The 20,853-nt window shown below is 40.6% G+C and overlaps 1 protein-coding gene across 1 annotated transcript in view; it reads left to right on the forward strand.

Moving 5' to 3' along the window:
* Positions 1-311: 311 nt before the first annotated feature.
* LOC122813606 (calcium-activated chloride channel regulator 1-like) overlaps positions 312-20,853 on the forward strand; it is a gene marked incomplete at its 3' end in the record, with an annotated part of 1,902,671 nt that continues 1,882,129 nt past the window's right edge. The window contains 1 exon segment of the mRNA XM_044086018.1: positions 312-598. Within this exon segment, the coding sequence (XP_043941953.1) occupies positions 395-598 (204 nt within the window).

Raw genomic sequence — 20,853 nt, forward strand, 5'->3', positions numbered from 1 at the left:
GTTTGTAGAAAAGGCAAGTCTGAGTTTATTACAGCAAACCAAGTCTGCATAGTCTTTTTCCCTTTATTTTTCTTTGAAACTAAAAAGTGAAATTTAAGGAGGCTGCTTATTTTTATTTACAGGACCTGTTTTAATTAAATCAGGTTTTTGCAGATGCTCTGCTTGGACTATGTATTTTAACAGCCCATATACATGTTCTTTTATTATGTTTCACTTTCTTTTAAGTGCTATAACAGATGGTCTCTGAAAATTATGGCATAATGTAGCAAGAATTCTGAACTGATCACCACACCCTAATTTCTATGGAAAAACATGGAACTAATAAGCTCTGTACTGACGTCTTAGTTAAACTTTCATTTAGCCAGCATAAATAGCTCTGAAGCCTTCAGTACAAATGAATTTGCTTAAGCCTATTCAGGTTGCTTCAATGAGATGCACAATGCTCTTGGTAATGCATCTCTTTGTACTTTTGGCACTTTACCTGTTTTCTCCAGTCAGCGGTTCAAATGTGGTGTTTGAAAAGAATGGTTATGAAAACGTAGTTATCGCAATCCATCCTGACATACCAGAAAATGATGATATTATCACAAAAATACAGGTGATTACAGTTTTCTATTTACTTCATTTATGTGCTGTTTAGACAAGAATCTAGTGAATTATTGTTATCAATATAGAGAGAAAAAAGCAGATAACAGTAAACATATTAATAAGTTTTGAGAATGAATTTTATAAAGGATGATTTGTGCGCACATTGATATTAGAGCTCATGGTGTTCAGAGACATGGCTTGCTGTTAAGTAAAGAGTTCAAAGTAATATCATGGTATACTATCTTCTCTCTTTCTCTATCTATCTAGCTATCCATTTGGGGTGTATAAAACAAATACATATTTATATCTATATGTTCCTTGTTTTAATTATGATAGTAACCTTGGTCATATTTTGGAGCTAACCAGTGTATCTGTTTTTAGTAAATGAATATAATTTGGACTGGCTTCAGTCATTTATTTCATGTAATTGCTTTGTCATTCTATTAGTTCTCTAGTTCATCTTTATTTTCTGATTGTTGGTTGTCATATCAACCTAGTTCTGTTACTCTGCATAAATTCATTTGTAGTTTCTACCATGTCTAGAATGTCTCTGAAAAGAAACAGGATCATATCTGTATGTTATAGTATAACTGGAGATCAGTACTTTAAAAAGATAAAATCCAAATGGTGTTCCTGGAGTATTTAGTTAACATAATAATATGTGGAAAATGAATAGGTGTAGACAGTGCGCTCAAGTAATAATAGATTCAAATGCAATTAGTCAAAAAACACTGATAATTGAAATGTACAGAACAGTGGATTAGAAGGCTGTGAGTTCTCTTCCCATGCCAGGTTTTTGAAATCATGTTCTAGTACTGTAATTGCTGTATCATTTTTAGCACGAGACCTTAAAATAATGTCTCCTTTGTCTAAGAAAGTGGTAGCTCAAGTGGATGTAAAAGGTTCCTTTGCACTTATCAAAAAGAGAATAGGCTTTATATTCGGATTCTCCTTAAAACTGAAAATCATGCATAAGAAACCAAAAACTGCAATTCACATGTTCATCTGAATAAATGTCATAATATCTTTACCTAATACTGAATAATGCAGACATTAGGTAAAATGTCTTTTCTAGCAAATTGTGATACTTGGTAAGGAGGAAATATCATAACAACAAGTATTATTATTATAATTGTTTAAAAATATTTATATTAGTTATGTGGGCACAATGCTTTAAGTGAAGATTACAAATAAAAAATTTCATCCATGACCCCACCCTCTTAAAAAATAATACTGACATTTGTTTTGCATACATGCCACACAAAAAGACATTTTGCCCACAATGATTAAATTACTTTATACAGATGTGAAAGCATATTGTCACTATTATATTAAGTGAAATGTTGACTTTACTTGTTACATGTGTTAATTGCTGCAGCATTATTGTCAAGTTTCTGTAATGACAGAATTCTAACATAATTTCAACTGAAATTCATGGAGACTGCTTAAAAATGAGTAATGACTGCACCACACCTTTGTTCATGCTGATATAACATGTCAGTATATTGCAGATTTATATGCAGTACAAGCCTATCTGTAATCAGATATATAAAATACTTTTGAAAACAGACCATCTCTTCAGCATCATTTAGTAGAGAATTCTTACCACAGTGCTTCTTGTGTTGTTGTTCACTTTTTTAATTGACTCTGACTGCTCTTGACATCATGGACTTCAATATATCAGGCCTGTCTGTAAACAACTACTTTAAAAATTTTTATAAATTAATATGGATTAATTCAATAATGTTGTTATTTTAAACGCTGCCATCCTGTTTTTCTTTTTTTCTTCAATATTTTTAGTGCGTCTCCTTTAGTGAGTCCTGTCTTTGCATTATGTGGCTGAATTTTGCTATCAGATATTCCAGTTAACATTTTGGGTTTTTTCCTTGTGTATTAACTGATATGATCTTCTTGCAGTCCACGGAATTCACACATTTTTTTATATACCACAGTTCAAAAGTGTGAATTTCTTGGTACACAGCATTACTTGTAGTCCAACTCTCACAAGCATGTTATAACATAAGTTATTACTGAGAAAACTATTGCATTGACAGTACAGACTTCTGTTGATAACATTATATCATTCCTCTTTAAAATATTTTTTTTGCTGTGGATTTCCTTGCAAGAAGCATACCTATCAACCTCTTAGTGCAAAAAATCTGGACAAAGCCTAAAATAATGGGGGGGGGGGGGAACAAAGTCCCCCAAATAAGGGCATATTTTAAATATTGCTCTTACAAACTTTGAAAGTTGATAGAAAAACAGGTTTTGTGTTGGCATGCATTTTCTGAAGGATATAAAGACTTGAAATTCAAATGTGTGTCATTATTGAGTGACTTCAGTCCTCAGGGATTTGCCAGCAAAACACAAATTGTATGAGGAAAAGACCAAAAATATGAGGCAAAAATCTGAAATTTCTGTGAGAATCTGGACAATTGAGAGATATAGTAAGAAGCAAGTGTCATTTAATTTCATAGCAACAAATCAACCCCCAGGATTCAATAAATTTTACACGGAGCTAAACTCCATGTGAGAATAGTGGCATGGCTTGAACACAGAGTTTGGAGCCTGTGTGATCCAGTAAACAAGGCTGGGGCCCTGCACGAGCCTCCCAGCACAATTCTAACATGGAAACCACGTAATAATGCTCACCTCATTTGCTGGTGAAAACTATGCAAATGAGGTAAATAAGTAATTCAGCAAGCAGATAGGCATCTGTGTTAGAGCCCTGTCTGCTACAGAAATGTATTCGGTTACTGTGTACATTTCTGCAACAATCAAAATGGGAGCATGACAGTTCGGGTCTATATCACACCGTCAAACTTGTATAAGTTTAAACGATGTAGTATCATACCCAAAAGTCCAAAACCGCACAATAACAAACACACAGAAGAGCAATTTTTTTCCCAGGGAAAAAAAAAAATTGCTGTTTCCTAACAACCCCTCCATAAACCTTAAACTAAAACTAAAGTGGGGGCTTCATCCCCCACACCTCCCAATGTGGGGGGCTATGTCACCCACCCACCCCTACTTAAATATACCAACTCCGAGATTGCACCACAGTGGAGGAAATAGCAAAGCCCCAAAAACAGGTCACCAATGTTTTTCCCTATTTTTGTGTTTCGGACTTTTGGGTTTGATATTACATCGTTTGAACTTATACAAGTTTGACAATGTGATATAGACCCTGACAGCTCAAACTCAAGCATGCATTATGAGTATTAGGCATGCCAATGGCCAAAAATATGACCATTGGCATGTAAAACTGTTTCAAAATTATAATGGCCAATTTATGCCATTTAAACGGAGCGCAGCAGTGCACAAATGAGATCGTACAGCAAATAAAAAAAAAATTAAAAGGGCAATTCTATGTGAAAGTTGTATTTTGCCATTATAAGGGGCAGCAGGGAGACTCATAACTATAACAGGTAACAATGGTAGCTAAGGACATAGGCTCCAGAGTAGTGCTGTAACTAGGATGTAAGGTAGTGGGGTATGCAAATGAGCTAAATTTACTGAAAGTTAAGAAAGTTCAGTTACGGATTTGCTGTTCTGAACTGTTTGGAAGTTTCTAGAAGGCCAGTGCTTGCTTGGGCTAAAGGGAAGTCTCTGTGTTCACCAGTGGGAGTGGTTAACACTGAACAGCCTGCCTGTCCCTGGAGCAGTGGTTACTACCTTGAAGCTGTCGTTTTATTGGCCATTTTAGGTCAATTCTAAACTCCTTGATCTCTCTCTCTCTCTTAAAACCGGGCTGCCTCGTGGTTTTGGCGTCTTTTCAGGCTTGCTAGTTGTTGCTGAAGCACCTACCAAGAGGAGAAAACGCTGAGAGAAGAAAAGGAGCCGCTTTTGTGATAAGTATTTTCTTCTGATTTTTTGTTAAGTTTTACTGCTTTGCTGCCTACTTTTTGGCATTTTCTGGCTTGCTAAAGTTTATATATGTAACAGTAACAGTATTTGGAACACATCTAGAGCCTGTTTACTGCATTTCCTGTGTTGCACTTAATTTAAAATAGTTTTTTTTTCTCTAAAAACTGCATTTTACCTGATTTTGGCCTAGCACTCAAGTGTGGGGTCATTTATTGCACTGTTGTGATTATTTTGCTGCTTGTGTATCTCTGCTACCTTTAAACTACAAAAAAAAAAAAAAAAAAAATCTTGCTTTTTTTCCACTTTCTGAAAGTTAAGAAAGTTCAGTTACAGATTTACTGTTTTGAACTGTTTGGAAGTTTCTAGAAGGCCAGTGCTTGCTTGGGCTGAAGGGAAGTCTCTGTGTTCACCAGTGGGAGTGGTTAACACTGAACAGCCTGCCTGTCCCTGGAGCAGTGGTTACTACCTTGAAGCTGTAGTTTTATTGGCCATTTTGGGTCAATTCTAAACTCCTTGATCACTCTCTCTTAAAACCATACAACTCTCTTTTTGTGCAGTTTTGTGCACTGAGCAGCGTCGGGCAGTGCCGCCTAAACAGGTTTAAACTTTTCCAGGCTCCACAAAGTCTGCTCTTCACTTTTTCCCTTAGAACTGTTCAAACTCTCAAAGTAATCACTCTATTCTCTTTCTAAAGCCCTGCACTTGCTCAGCTCTTATAAGGAAACACTAACTAACTAAAGCACTACGCCCTCCTTGACTTCTCATAAGTATTAGACTCCCGATTGGTCCTTCCTGATCAAGTGAAAAATCAGTTCCCTTCCCTAATCTGATCAGTAAAAAAAACAGTTCCCTATACTAATCTGGTATGTCCAAGGGTCAGTTTCAAGGTTACTCTCCAGTCCAGCTGGTGAATCTGGGAATTTTGAGGCAATGTTACAATTGCCTTATGTACACAGACAACCCTTTCCTCCTTCCAACAAACTCTAATACATGTGAGAAATGCTGTTACACAGCCAAACTGGAAGCAGAGCTCTCTCAACCCAAGACTGGCACAGTCAATCAGGAGGAAAAGGTAACCACCCACACCACAAATCCAGTCTCACACAGACCTATTGCATCTGCATACCCAACACATAAACACACAAAAACATATTCGGAGGCTCTAAATAAAAATCTGCCTAAACAGCAAAGACCTCCTAAGCAGATATCCAAGCAACAGCCACCCTTCAACAATACCCACAAATCACATATCTCACAAAATCAGTGTGCCTCACAGTCACAGCCCATAAGGCCAAACAACACACCAAATACACTTGTTATAGGGGACTCTATTGTCCGGCACACTGACGTCCCACTCACCAGACTGAACAAGGAGAAGGTCACTGTAAGCTGCCTGTCGGGTGCCAGGATCTGCCACATAACACAAGCACTCAGGTCACTCCAAAGCAAGTACAAGTATGACTCCATCATTGTCCATGCTGGTGTGAATGACCTGAGACGTACCTCCCTGGACTACATGCAAAGAGACATAGAGGATCTATCTGACCATGTAGCCCAGGCTGGTATGTCCCTGACCTTGAGTAGCATCTTGCCCTCACCAAGAATGATGCCACAGTATAAAGACAAAATGATCAGTTGCAACAATTGGCTAAAGTATTGGTGTCATTCAAAGGGGATCCAGTGTCTGTCAGCCTGGGATGACATGCTCGACAAGCCACGTTGCTTCGCTAGGGACGGCTTGCACCTGTCACCCTTAGGCTTTTGTATACTGGCCAAGGCTCTTGCTACCCCCATAGTGCCTTTTTTAGGCAAGGCTCAAAGGACAAACCCACCTCCATAGACAACCCAAAGATAAAAAAACTAAAGGTAATGCTACTCAATGCCAGAAGTCTAAACCTCAAGATGCACGCACGCGAGACTCTCCTCATTATGGAGAAAATCGATGTCTGTGCAGTAACAGAAACCTGGTTCAAGGCTCCTGAGAGCACCCCAGCACTACCAGGTTATAACTCATACCATGCGTTTCGGCCCCAAAACTCAGACCGAAGCACAAAAGGAGGGGGAGTATCTATATTCATCAAAGATACCTACACCTCCAGGTTAGTGGCACTGCACAAAGCATCAGAAACCATCCATGTGCAACTAACAGTGGGCAAAACTGCCTTTCAGTTTGTGGCCTGCTACAGAACACACTCCCTATTACAGGAACCCCACTTGGCATTCCTGAGAACACTGGAGAATATGAAGGTCTCTCCAACCACTATGTTATTGGGTGACTTTAACTACCCAAACATTGACAGGGAAAACTACTCAAGCCCAAACACCCTCGCCCAATGGTTCCTTGAATTTATAAACTCTAATGCAATGGAACAACTGGTCACCACTCCCACAAGAGGGAACAACATATTGAACCTGGTCATCACCAACATGGGGACTCTATGTTCCACACCAGAGGTAAACCCCTCATTGGTAAGATCAGACCATAAACAAATTTCCCTGGACATCCATATCCCGTCCCCACCCCCAGCCAAGGAAATCACTGTAAAGAATTTCTCCAAAGCCAACTTTGCACTTCTCAAGACTGAGGTGGAATCCTTCAAAGCCCCTGGGCCAGAGGATAATACAGCCCAATCCGCAGAATCCTTTACAAATGCATTCTATGAGCACCTGCAGGAATGCATGGATCGTGCTATCCCAAATAATACCAAGACTCACTCCTCCAAAAACAGGAGACCGGTCTGTTGGACCCCTGCCATAAATAAGTTATACAACAGAAGGAGGAAGCTACTACATGACAGAGCAAAATCCCAAAAAGGGAAGGCATCTCTGATCAGTATTAGCAAGAAACTTCGATCCCTCATAAAATCATCAAAGGCCAGTTTCGAAAGAACAATTGCCCTAGACACTAAAGATAATCACAAGGCCTTCTTTAGTTATGTCAGAAACATGGGTGGAAACTCCCAGATATGCTCTGAATTGTTGCATAATGGTACAAAATATACCGAACCTACAGACATAGCCAACATCCTGGCAGACAGATTCAGCGCAAACTTCTCCCCCTTTTCCCCCCAAAGGAGCAAATGCCTATCCCAACTGAATGTAACCTCCCTGACATCACAGATGCACAGGTGAAAGCTGCCCTCTCCAAAGCAAAAAACACAGCATCTATGGGACCGGACAGTGTCCCAGGCTGTGTCCTACACGAGCTCCAAAAAGAACTAAACCCTCACATTAAGTCACTGTTCAAACTTAGCCTTACTACAGGATATGTACCCAAAGAATGGCGTACAGCTACAGTGGTCCCACTCCACAAAGGTGGTGCCACAATGGACCCCAGAAACTATCGCCCCATAAGCCTGACTAGTCTGGTCTGTAAAGCTATGGAGTGTATTATCATGGAACTCATAAACAAAGACATTGGGAGCTTCCAGACACTGGACACTACCCAATTCGGCTTTGTTAAGGGCAGATCTTGCCTCTTAAACCTAGTTGATTTCTTTGAAACAGTTACCAAAGCCATAGATGAGGGCAAGGTGGTCCACACAGCCTACCTGGACCTCGCAAAAGCCTTTGACACAATACCCCACTCGGGCATCATAAATAAGCTTACCAGCTTAAATATCAACCCCTATATCACAAGATGGGTTGCAAACTGGCTCAGAGATAGAACCCACATGGTCAGAATCGCAGGTGCCATGTCCAAATCCAAACCACTTACAAGTGGCATCCCACAGGGCTCGGTTCTGGGACCTCTCTTGTTCGGTATATACTTCTCTGAGGTTCAGGCTAACACGGGGGGATTATGGCTGACAAAGTTCGCAGATGACTGCAAACTGGGGGCCATAATCGAATCTCCAGCTGACACAAGTATCCTCCAAAAGGGTCTCACAGAGATGGATGCTTGGTGCCAGAACCACGGCCTCAAGCTAAATGCTAAAAAGTGCATAGTCATCCCCTTTGGGAAAAACAAGGTGCCCACCAGGGGTGGCCTGTGTTTTTGGACTGCAGGACTGCAGCCCCCCAGCTGTAAAAAAAGAAAGAAAGTAATAGAAAATAAAATAAAATACAAAGAAAGAAAATAAAAAAAATGATTGCAAGTAGCGGACCTTCGCGCATGCACGCTAGCAACACTTCCGATGTCCAGACTGTTGCTGAACCAGTCTGGAGCATGTGCAGAATATGGACTGTCTCAGCAGCAGTCTGGATTAAGAAGCATTTAAGTGCAGAGATCCCAGAAATCTATGCAGTTGTAACTGCATAGGCTGTCACTGGAAAGGGATCAGACTCAGACTGCAACGTCAGCAGGCTGGGAGTCTCATCGGGGAAGGACATCTCGCAGGGCTTTCTAGTGCAAGAAAGGACTTAGTGCTGCAACAAACAAAGCTAGCAATGGAAGGATTTAGTGCTGCAGTGAATGGACCAGTCCCAGGTAAGGTGTGTGTGTGTGTGTGTGTGTGTGTGTGTGTGTGTGTGTGTGTGTGTGTGTGTGTGTGTGTGTGTGTGTGTGTGTGTGTGTAATGCTCCAGGTGCTACATGGTGGTGGGTAGAGAATAAGGCTTGAACCCTGTATCTTGGGCCCATGTGGCAAGAGCCTGAATTCTCTACCCACCACCATTTGTAAAAATTGTTGCAGATTTTTCCCTCATACTTGTTCTGTTCCTCATAAAATCTGTGGTTTCTGTATTTTTGTGCCCTTGCAAAGCCAGTAGTGCAATGGTGCAGTGGTAGCATTGTTGCCTGACAGCTGCATGTTCCCTGGTTTGATTCTTGGCTGGGGTGCCTTACCTTCTGTGTGGAGTCTGTATGCCCTCCCTGTTTTTGTTTCCTCAAGTGTCCTCCCATCTTATAAAGACATGTGTCTGTTTGGGGTGTTTCTCCCTGGGCCTCTGCTAAAAATTAGTTTTTGTTCCAAGTCAGACTTTCCTGGTTAACAAATATTAAAAATGACACACATTTGAATATCAGACTTCATAGTCTTCAGAAAGTGCATGGTAACACAAAAGCTTTTATTCTAGCAATTTTCTAAGTGTATAAGATGGATATTTGAAATTTGTCCCTATTTTTGGGATTGTATTCCCCCATTATTGGCTTCATCCAGGTTTTGTGCTAAGGTTGAGAGTATGGTAAGAACTGAATTCACTGAATATGTTTGGGGGCTATATTCCCCCATTACTGGCTTTGTCCAGGTGTTTTTTGCTAAGAGGTTGAGAGCTATGGTGGGAACTGAAGTCACTGAATGTTTGGGGGCTGTATTCACCCATTATTGGTTTTGTTCAGGTGTTTTGTGCTAAGAGGTTGACAGCTGTGCTATGGTGAGAACTGAATTCACTAAATGGTAGCCATTTATGTTTCCATCTTCCTCTTTCACAAAACAGCTGATTTGGCATAGTGGTGTGTTGCTCTGACTGTTTTGCACAGGGTCCTGGGTTTAAGGCTTGGCAATGAAATGTATGGTGGTAACACAGCATTTTATTCTAGCAACTTTCCAACATTATACAAGCAATGTTTAAAATGTGTCCCTGGTTTTTGGGATTTTGTCCCCCCCATAATAAACTTTGGCTTTTTCCAGATTTCTTTGTGCTGCAAAGTTCAGAGATACAGCTGAGTGAGTAGATTTTACAAGGAGCTGAGAGCTGCAGGGGAGCAAAAGTTTAGTGCTGCTTATGCCAAGTCTGCTTGCATTGTTAATAGCACAACAGGTAGTATACTTCCTTTTGATGCAGAAGGCTGTGGGTTCTGCTCACACAGTAGATAGATGCATTGCTGATACTGTACTGTGTTGCAAAAGGGGTGGATGCTGCACTCCTTTTTGGTGAAGATACCTAGTAACTATGAACCTGTTATCAGTTTGCCATCCATTCCCTATTGCAATATTGCTAGCTTATCATTTTTTTTAGTGTAAGATAGGCAATTTATTCATGAAGGGTAACAGGCACTTTATTTGTAGATAAAACAATGAAATACAAAGTTGTTTGCTAGCAGCAACCTCTTCATTAGTTACAGATCTCTTTAATGTGGAATTATTTAGATGACTTTTACTTCTTCAGAGATTGTGCATATGTACTGATACTGGTGGACTGTAGAAGTTTGAGTAGACTTTTATGATGGAAATGTTCTGAATTGGGCAGTTTTGTCATTATTGGTGCATGCATTTTGTTTCATTGTTTATTGGAAAATTTTCAAAACAATAAATATAAAACATCCTCTAAAACTGTACTGTATTGTACAAGGAATATAATTTAATACAATCAGGAAGGTGTATGAAAGAGCATGTGTATGTTTTGTGTGCAAGGGGACTATAATTTGAAAACAGCCCAAACCCAAAGTTAATCTGTCACTGGCAAAATGTGAGTTTCAATGCTGTTTCAGTGATTGTGAGTTTTCAAGGGCAGAGAAGTTTTAATGCTAAGTCTGTTCTCATTGTGAGACTGCATTGCTTTGTTTAGCAGATATGATATCTATTAGTGTTTGTGCTGTAAAATGCAAAATAAAACTTTTAAATGAAGTCCAAATCATTGCAGATGTAAAGCAGTGTGCACATTAGTGTTTATGGTAAATGGGGTGAAATAGCTAAGTAATGGTTCGTTGGAATGGCTGTAGGGAGGAAGCTCCCTTCAACCATGATTTTGTGAGGGGGGAAGGGCAGCAAACGCAAAGACAGCCCCGGCTGAACTATACTTCTCAACTGTCCAGATTTTTGCAGAATGAACAGATTTTTGCTTCTTATTTTTCGTTTGTTCCTCATAAAATTTGTGGTTTTCTGTCAAATTGTTTTGGAATGAAGTCACTAAATAATGACAGACACTGAGTTTCAGACATCATAACCTTCAGAAAAATGCATGCTAAAGCAAGACCTGTTATTCAATCAACTGCCTCAGTTTATACAAGAACAATTTTCAATATTGTTTATATGTTCCCCCCATATATTTGGCCTTGTTCAGATTTCCTCCATTAACAGGTTGAGAGGTACATGCAAATAAATTGCTTTATAGACTTAAGCATATCCAAACCTCTCAACTGTCCCCGATTTTGGCTCAAAATGTTGTTCTTCCCCTAATAAGCCCTCCACAAAATGGCAATTTTGGAAGAAAACATGGAGGGTTTACAATTAAAAAATAACTGTAATAATCAGTTATAGATTACTTTTATTTCAGAAATGCATGTAGATTCTTTTATTTTGTCAGCTGCTCAAGTTAACAGTACTAATATTAAAAAGTGTCCCTTCTTTGACAGGTTCCCAGCTGTATTGTGTGGCTATTTTATATTTTTGAATCACATTTTTGGTCCATTTTTCATAAAATTGTGTTTTTTTTTTGGAAAATTAGTGGCAAATCATTAAAGACTGAAGTTAGAAAATAATGACAGACATTTCAGTTTCAGATTCCATACCCTTCAGAAAATTCATACTAATGCAATACCTACTATTCTATTGTCTTTCCAAGTTTATAAGAGCAATATTTAAACATTGTCCTTATTTTTAGGCCTTTGTCCCACTTCTATGTATGGCTTTGCTCTGAGGGTGAGGTATGACAAATGTGTTAGGGCCATCGCAGTCAGCCAGAGACATTTCAAATTGTGACATACTTGTTGCACCCCCACTCCCCCATGTAGTGACTCTGGATGTGTCCAAGCAAGGCAAGGAGCAGTTATACAGTGTAAATGTGCAGACTATCCCCCCATCTAAGGTAGACGCAAGTACTACAATGGCTTTTCATCTGTCCTTGATTTTGCAGAATGTTCTGGTTTCTGTCATATTTTTATACTGTTGATTTATGCTTATTATTATTCAAAAAGTGCCTGTTGCTCTGTGTTTAAGTAGCAGTGCTTTAATGACCATCGGGTAAGCTTGTCTGAGATTATAAGATGCAAGTAAGTTTTAGTAAGCATACTGTTAAAGAATTGCCAACATTGAAAGCCTTTCTGTTGTTGCCATGCAGAGAATGCTTACATAACTAGATAACATATAAGCCTTGGATATTGAAATGCATATGACAGTATTTGTAATAAAGGACAGGATTACATTATTTTAAGAGCTCATTACAGCCTTTACCTGCAAACTAAACATAATGTCAATCTATCATGTGTGGTCCATATCCTGTGCAGTAATCCTTTAAGCAATGTATGTTGAGCTTGTTTCCTGTTTGCTTTCCATTTTTTACTTTGATCATGTTTTCCCCATGAAACAAGTAAATAGTTGTTGTCAGGCAGCAGGTCTTTTTTGGATAAGAAACATTTTTACAAGTGGAGGTATCACAGAGATTGCTACTTTCAGCATGTTACTTGGTACTTTAATAAAGCTGAATATAAATTATAATTAGAACTGGAGTACAAGGAGAAGTGGTTTGAGTTGAGAGCTGCTTGCTTTTCTTATACTTGATTTTGACTAGCATTCCAGTAATGTATTTAAAAAGTAATTTATTTTTTCATGCCTCACAACCTTTTTGTTTCCATCTAGATATTAAGTAAGCTGTCAAGCAGCCAATGGATTGAAATATGTTTTTTCTTCTACACTTCATTTTGTCTTGATTGGACTCTCATAATGATGGTTTGGCAACCAGGGCAGAGTATTTAATTAAAGTTACAGTTTTTGTGGTTTTGAGCACAGCTCCTCCCCTTTCTAGTTGGCCACAACCATTCCCATTGACCCCACCCATTCAGCTGTCTCCTGCAGCCCCCCTTTGATTTGAAGTCACCAGCTGCCACTGGTGCCCACAAATTACCACATAGGTGGTAATCCATTAAGTACGAAAGAAGTAATTAGAGATTTGGGAACCAGCGTAGATAGTAATCTCTCCTTTGATAATCACGTTGCCAAAGTGGTTAAAAAGAGCTTCTATATAGCCCACCTTATCACGAAAGGGTTCGCATCTAGATCAAGAGAGGTCATTGTGCCCCTCTACTCGTCACTCATCAGGCCCATAATTGAATACAATGCCCCTTTTCGGATGTACTTTACACGACACCTGCAGCAACTGGAGAGACCCCAAAAGTACCTCACCAAGAGGATCATGGGCTACAAACAGATGTCCTATGCAGCTCGACTAAAGAAACTCCAGCTCTACTCAGTTGCTTACCGCCTACTCAGAGGCAATCTATGCCTGACGTACAAAGCCATGTCAAACCCAGAATTAATGGACATGCTCCACCTCAAAAAATCCAAGTCCCTTAGAGCTACACGCTCCAGGGACCTAAACCTCAGCACAAAAATAAATAGGACATGCTGGAGGGACAGATTCATTTCCCAGAGGCTCCCCTCACTCTGGAATAGAATCCCAATTCATGTTAGACATAGCCCCTCGCTGACCCTCTTCAAGCGAAATTTGGACGTGTGGATGGGAAATCGCAAATTCACCCCTGGGATCTCTCCTGTGTCCCTGCTAGACAGAGGCACAGTAAACTAATCTTAAAAGGGTACCTTCTGTGACCTACTTTACAGAGGCACAGTAGGCTAATCTAATAGGGAGGCGGAAGCCAAATACACCCTGGCTAGGCTTATAAATGCCCTAGGGCAGATAGCCTAGTATCTACCTATGAACCTAAGATATATAAAATACTTTTGAAAACAGACCATCTCTTCAGCATCATTTAGTAGAGAATTCTTATCACAGTGCTTCTTGTGTTGTTGTTCACTTTTTTAATTGACTCTGACTGCTCTTGACATCATGGACTTCAATATATCAGGCCTGTCTGTAAACAACTACTTTAAATTTTTATAAATTAATATGGATTAATTCAATAATGTTGTTATTTTAAATGCCGCCATCCCGTTCTTCTTTTTTTCTTCAATATTTTTAGTGCGTCTCCTTTAGTGAGTCCTGTATTTGCATTATGTGGCTGAATTTTGCTATCAGATATTCCAGTTAACAGTTTGGGTTTATTTTTCCTTGTGTATTAACTGATATGATCTTCTTGCAGTCCACGGAATTCATACATTTTTTTATATACCACAGTTCAAAAGTGTGAATTTCTTGGTACACAGCATTACTTGTAGTCCAACTCTCACAAGCATGTTATAACATAAGTTATTACTGAGAAAACTATTGCATTGACAGTACAGACTTCTGTTGATAACATTATATCATTCCTCTTTAAAATATTTTTTTTTGCTGTGGATTTCCTTGCAAGAAGCATACCTATCAACCTCTTAGTGCAAAAAATCTGGACAAAGCCTAAAATAATGGGGGGAACAAAGTCCCCAAATAAGGGCATATTTTAAATATTGCTCTTACAAACTTTGAAAGTTGATAGAAAAACAGGTTTTGTGTTGGCATGCTTTTTCTGAAGGATATAAAGACTTGAAATTCAAATGTGTCATTATTGAGTGACTTCAGTCATCAGGGATTTGCCAGCAAAACACAAATTTTATGAGGAAAAGACCAAAAATATGAGGCAAAAATCTGAAATTTCTGTGAGAATCTAGACAATTGAGAGGTATGGTAAGAAGCAAGTGTCATTTAATTTCATAGCAACAAGTCAACCCCCAGGATTCAATAAATTTTACATGGAGCTAAGTATAAGAATAGTGGCATGGCTTGAACACAGAGTTTGGAGCCTATGCGATCCAGTAAACAAGGCTGGGGCCCTGCACGAGCCTCCCAGCACAATTCTAACACAGAAACCACGTAATAATGCTCACCTCATTTGCTGGTGAAAACTATGCAAATTAGGTAAATAAGTGATTCAGCAAGCAGATAGGCATCTGTGTTAGAACTGTGTCTGCTACAGAAATGTATTCGGTTACTAACTGTGTACATTTCTGCAACAATCAAAATGGGAGCATGACAGTTCGGGTCTATATCACACCGTCAAACTTGTATAAGTTTAAACGATGTAGTATCGAACCCAAAAGTCCAAAACCGCACAATAACGAACACACAGAACAGCAATTTTTTTTCCCAGGGAAAAAAAAAATTGCTGTTTCCTAACAACCCCCCCCCATAAACCTTAAACTAAAACTAAAGTGGGGGCTTCATCCCCCACACCTCCCAATGTGGGGGGCTATGCCACCCACCCACCCCTACTTAAATATACCAACTCCGAGATCACACCACAGTGGAGGAAATAGCAAAGCTCCGAAAACGGGTCACCAATGTTTTTCCCTATTTTTTTGTTTCGGACTTTTGGGTTTGATATTACATCGTTTGAACTTATACAAGTCTGACGATGTGATATAGACCCTGACAGCTCAAACTCAAGCATGCATTATGAGTATTAGGCATGCCAATGGCCAAAAATATGGCCATTGGCATGTAAAACTGTTTCAAAATTATAATGGCCAATTTATGCCATTTAAACGGAGTGCAGCGGCGCACAAATGAGATCGTACAGCAAATAAAAAAAAATTTAAAAGGGCAATTCTATGTGAAAGTTGTATTTTGCCATTATAAGGGGCAGCAGGTAGACTCATAACAATAACAAGTAATGGTAGCTAAGGATATAGGCTCCAGAGTACTGCTGTAACTAGGATCTAAGGTAGTGGGGTATGCAAATGAGCTAAATTTACTGAATAGCAAAATGGGAGACCGTGTCCATGTGCACCTAATCATGTAGGAGCTATAATGCGGTGGTGTAAGCAGGAGAAGCAGCTGACATGAAAAGGGGGTATGTCATGCTTGTTGTAAGCATATTGGAGCTCTGCAGCTCCTATTTGCACTCAGCTAAGCAAGAGGGGGGGGTGTCTGCAGCTGCTTAGCTATGCCTAGCTCTTTCAAAAACTGAGGAGTGTCTTCGTGTTCAGGTGAGGGCCTTTCCTGCTCAGCAATGTTTACACATGCAAAAACAGTTTGCGTGGCATGCCACGGAGCTTAATCAAAGTGGAAATAGAGGAAAAAAGTGGAATAGCAGAATAAAGGAAATTAACTACAAATCACTAATATGGCCTCTCCCGCTCACAGTGGCCCATTCAAACCCCTCAATAATATAGCTGGTAGATGGAATGTATCATAGTCAGCTAATGACACAGGCAGCATTTTCAGCACACCAGTATAAAGTATGCAAACACCTTTCAGTCTGATTTTTCCCACAAACTCTGCACCATTGATGTACACACTTGCGGGAATTTTAACTGACAAAATGTTTGGGGCTGCTGTCACTTTGATATATCAGTATGTGCTAGCGACTGAGGGTGGTGAGAAGGATAATGCTGACAACCATCCAAGACTGAGAAGGAGAAGAGTGTTCAGACCCAGGATAACCTACCAGGGGCTACATGATCTGGAGATACTAGAGCACTACAGGGTGGACAGGGACATACTTCAGCAACTCATTGAGCTGTGCTGGCCTCACCTCAGACCCAGAGCCAAAAAGGGGGGAACCTATCCCAGTTGAAACCAAGGTATGTGTAGCCTTAAGAATACTAGCTACAGTTACTTTCCAAAGAACTACTGGGGGCATCATGAGCATCTCACAGACATCTGCATCCAGGGTACTCCACCATTTCCTAAATGTCATGTGCACACATGCTGGTGAGTACATATATTTCCCCAACATCCCTGAGGAGAGGACCAGCAATATGTGTCTCTTCCACCATACAGCAGACTAGCCAGAGGTACTGGGTATCATAGACTGCACGCACATCCACATCAAGGCACCTCCTGGTGAACATGATAATGTCTATGTTAACTGCAAGGGCTATCACTCCATCAACTGCCAGGTCATGTGCAATGTCCAGGGCATTATCATGAATGTGTGTGCTTGTAGCCGTGGTAGTTATCATGACTCCCACATCTGGCATGCTCAGGGACATCCCATATGGCCATCTGGTGGGGGATGCTGGTTATGCAGTTGAGCCGTGGATGATGGCACCCATCAGAAATGTACATACACACACACACTGAAGAATGCCATAATGAGGCACAAGCCAGGAACATTGTAGAGTGTATGTTTGGGATGCTCAAGTCATGGTTCTGTTGCCTTGACATATCTGGTGGAGCCCTGCAGTACTCTCCAGCCACATGTGCACACATGTTCATAGTATGTGCCATGCTACACAATATGATCCTGCGGAAACAGCTTCTGCAGATAAATCACAGGGAAGAGCCACACAGCCCCCAACCATTGTCAAGGTCCCCACAGGCACAGGGAGGAGAAACCCCCTGAGCCTGCCCCTGTAGGCAGACAAAAGTATGTCCAGTATGCCCAGGCCTTGGCAAAGAGGCAACACATAGCACACACACTGACATTGTAGGGACCCAGGGTCTGACACCTCTCTCTGACTTGTGCACACAGTAAAATGGATGCCACACACACATCACACTACCTGTACCTTAGCATGTATAGGTTGTGCACTGAGTGCATCCAATGGAGTCATCCCTCAAGCACCATCCTCACAACCACTGCAGGCATGAGGTAAGTCAGTCTTCTTAACAATAAATGAATGGAGTATTACATTGTGGTAGCATAGCTATGGTATCACTGCATGCATGCAAGGGAATGGGGTGACCTACCGTGATAGCAGCAGACAACTGACAACTATGTGGGACAAAATGAAATGTCCACCCACTACTGTCTTCCCCAGAGTATGCAGTAGTCCCCTAGGTGGCAAATCTCACTGCAGTATATGTGGGGGGGGGGGCTAACTAACTGGGGTCATAGGTCACATGCATGGATGTCAATGTGGGGGTCCCATACTCACCTCTCAGTATCACCCAACAAGTTTAGCCATGGAAAACCATAAAGAAATGTCTGGCAATGACCCACAAATGGGGTCAATGATGAAATATTCCCCTACAGACTTACACAGTGATATCACAGCAGGTCCTGCAGTTGCATTAAGGTTCTGAAGGGTAAGAAGTCTGAAACCCAAATGCCTGCCATTACAATCTAACCTGTGCTCTTTAGTGATATGCCTGCATTTTCCAAGACAGGCACAATACTATGCTAAATGGAACCAAAATGTAAATCCAACATCAGCACAGTCTGTGCAAATGTGTACAGTTGATAGGTGTGCCCCCCACACACACCCATGTTCCCATAGAAATGCAGTAACATTAATGTTTGTAGGGTATTAGCAGCAAAGCACACATTCCCAAGGCTGTCCCAATCAACTTGACAACTTGTTGCCTGTCCACAATATGCAGGGGTCAATGAACTATGTATATATGTGGTTAATACTGTCAGTATGTGGCCTGCGCTTACTCTTGGCTGTCATGTCTCAGTGGCCTAAGTACAGTACTGTGATTGACAGGGTCCATGTTCCAAGAACTGCAGTGCCAACTATTTTGCATGTCAACTACACCTATGGTAGGAGTTGTACATACTGTCCAGAAGTCAGTATCTGTTACTGCAGGAAAGCTGGACAGGTCAGGGACAGGGGGCCACACATATGGACAGTATACAACTCGGAGTAACCTACACAGTGCCTAGCATATCTCTCAGCTGTAGAGTCTTTTTGTAGAATGTCCATAGGTTTGCATGATATTTTTGGTCTGTTTATCATGAAATTGTGGTTTTCTGGCAAATCACTAACAAATCACAAAAGACTAAAGTCAGAAAATAATGACAGATTGTAGTTTCAGACCTCATACACTTTAGAAAAATGCATGCTAATGCAAAATCTGTTATTGTATCACCTTTCTAGGTTTGTAAGGCCAATAGTTAACAATGGTACCTATATTTAGACTTTTGTCCCCCGATTACTTATGGCTTTGTCCAGATGTCTGGCTCTAAGAAGTTGAGAGGTATGGTGCCTAGTAGGACAGCAGGTACCTGAAGGTCAGTGTACTGCCAGATTATAAAAGGCTGCCACCTTACTGTGTTAGTACTGACAACATGTCACTGGCTAACATCCATACCCCTGAATGACAGGTTGTCACAGAAGGAGCACAATTTGCCTTATATATCTGTTCTGCTTGTCCTAACATTGCATTCACCTGCCAACTATTTGCAAAACAAGAAAGGGTCATATCAAAACATCAATGGTAGACAGTAGAGAAGCAGACGCCATAACCATAAGAGAAAGCAAGCAAATACCAAACTGGTCTCCCAACTGTCTGTTTGGCAGAACAGTATTAACGATGTCCCCATGTGTGGGCCTTTGTCTGACTACCATATATGGGCCTGTCTAGATGTCATTCTGTGACGGTTTGACAGCTAGGTCAACATGTAGCCTCATAATAATATAGTAACACAAACCATCTGAGGACCACAGCAGATGTAGTGGTGCAATGATGGACAACCTGCTAAATAGGTACAGTCAGAGGTGTGAAGTTCATAACCTTGTGTGTGATGTTACAGCATTTACCCTGCTCACACCAGAATTACAAATGCATAACAGCAGCCACTGTGGGCAAAGCCTGTGGCTGGACTACAGAAGAACAAAGAGACACACATAAGGGGAAGGGGAACCATTGGCCAGACAAATGTAGAATGTGCACACCAGAACAAATTGTGCAGTAACATAGGTGCCCTACAGGGTATGGAGTCAGTAAACATAACCTGCAAATACACAACACACACCCACATAAGTGGAGGTCTGCAACAAAACAAAGACACAAACAAAGGAAACCTCAGAGGCAAAAACACATGAGAACTCCATAAACCTACACACCACAGACTATGCATAGTCCACACACCAGGATCTTGCAAACACTAAGGCCTTTTTCAACAATCCAGAAAGGGTGCCCACGAACTGAATCCCAAGGCTCGGACAACGACAACAGGATAATAAAACCACCTTTTATTGACTGAAAGTCGCAACACAAAAAATTAAATAAACCAGATAAAATTGTCACAAGGTTAAGCGCTTTCGTCTGACCTCCGTCAGACTTCCTCAGAACCATGAACCAATGTCAGAAAAGATTTTTTCAGCTTGTTTGGTTCTGCAGTTGCCCTTTTCAGATGGCGGAGTCCTCGGAGGTGTCTCAGGCTTCATTGGATAAGGACGAGTTGGTGTCGCTTCGGTCGGAAGTGACGGCTCTTCAGTCTGACGTGAGTAAACTGCTCACGTTGGTTAGCAAGCTTACTGAATTACTGAAACTATCAGTATGGGAGCAGCGTCTTCCAGTTCTCCTGTTGATGTGCATTTGGTGCATTCACATTCTAAAGCACCGGTCGACAAATTCATTGGTACAACGGACGCTATTCCTGACAGTGATGTTGACTTTATTCCCAACGGACAAGGAGATAAACAACAAGCCGACATGGACTGTATATCCATTAAATCTTCTGGTTTGAAGGACATAAACTTGTCACCGGAGGCTGAATTCACTTTTGATTTTAGCCTTTACAATACCGACAATGTATCTAATAAAATTGGAACTAAACCAAAGTTGAGGGAAGGTTGCAAGACGTATTCTAACGCTATAAGGACATATGATGGTTTACAAGGTACTGATTTTCATTCAGCTGTTTCTGATACAGTTCGTAACAAAGACCCAAAGGGTCGCTGTTTAAAAACTT

This window comes from Protopterus annectens, chromosome 10.part0, assembly GCF_019279795.1.
Source record: "Protopterus annectens isolate FY-2018-M chromosome 10.part0, PAN1.0, whole genome shotgun sequence".
Taxonomy (NCBI): Eukaryota; Metazoa; Chordata; order Ceratodontiformes; family Protopteridae; genus Protopterus; species Protopterus annectens.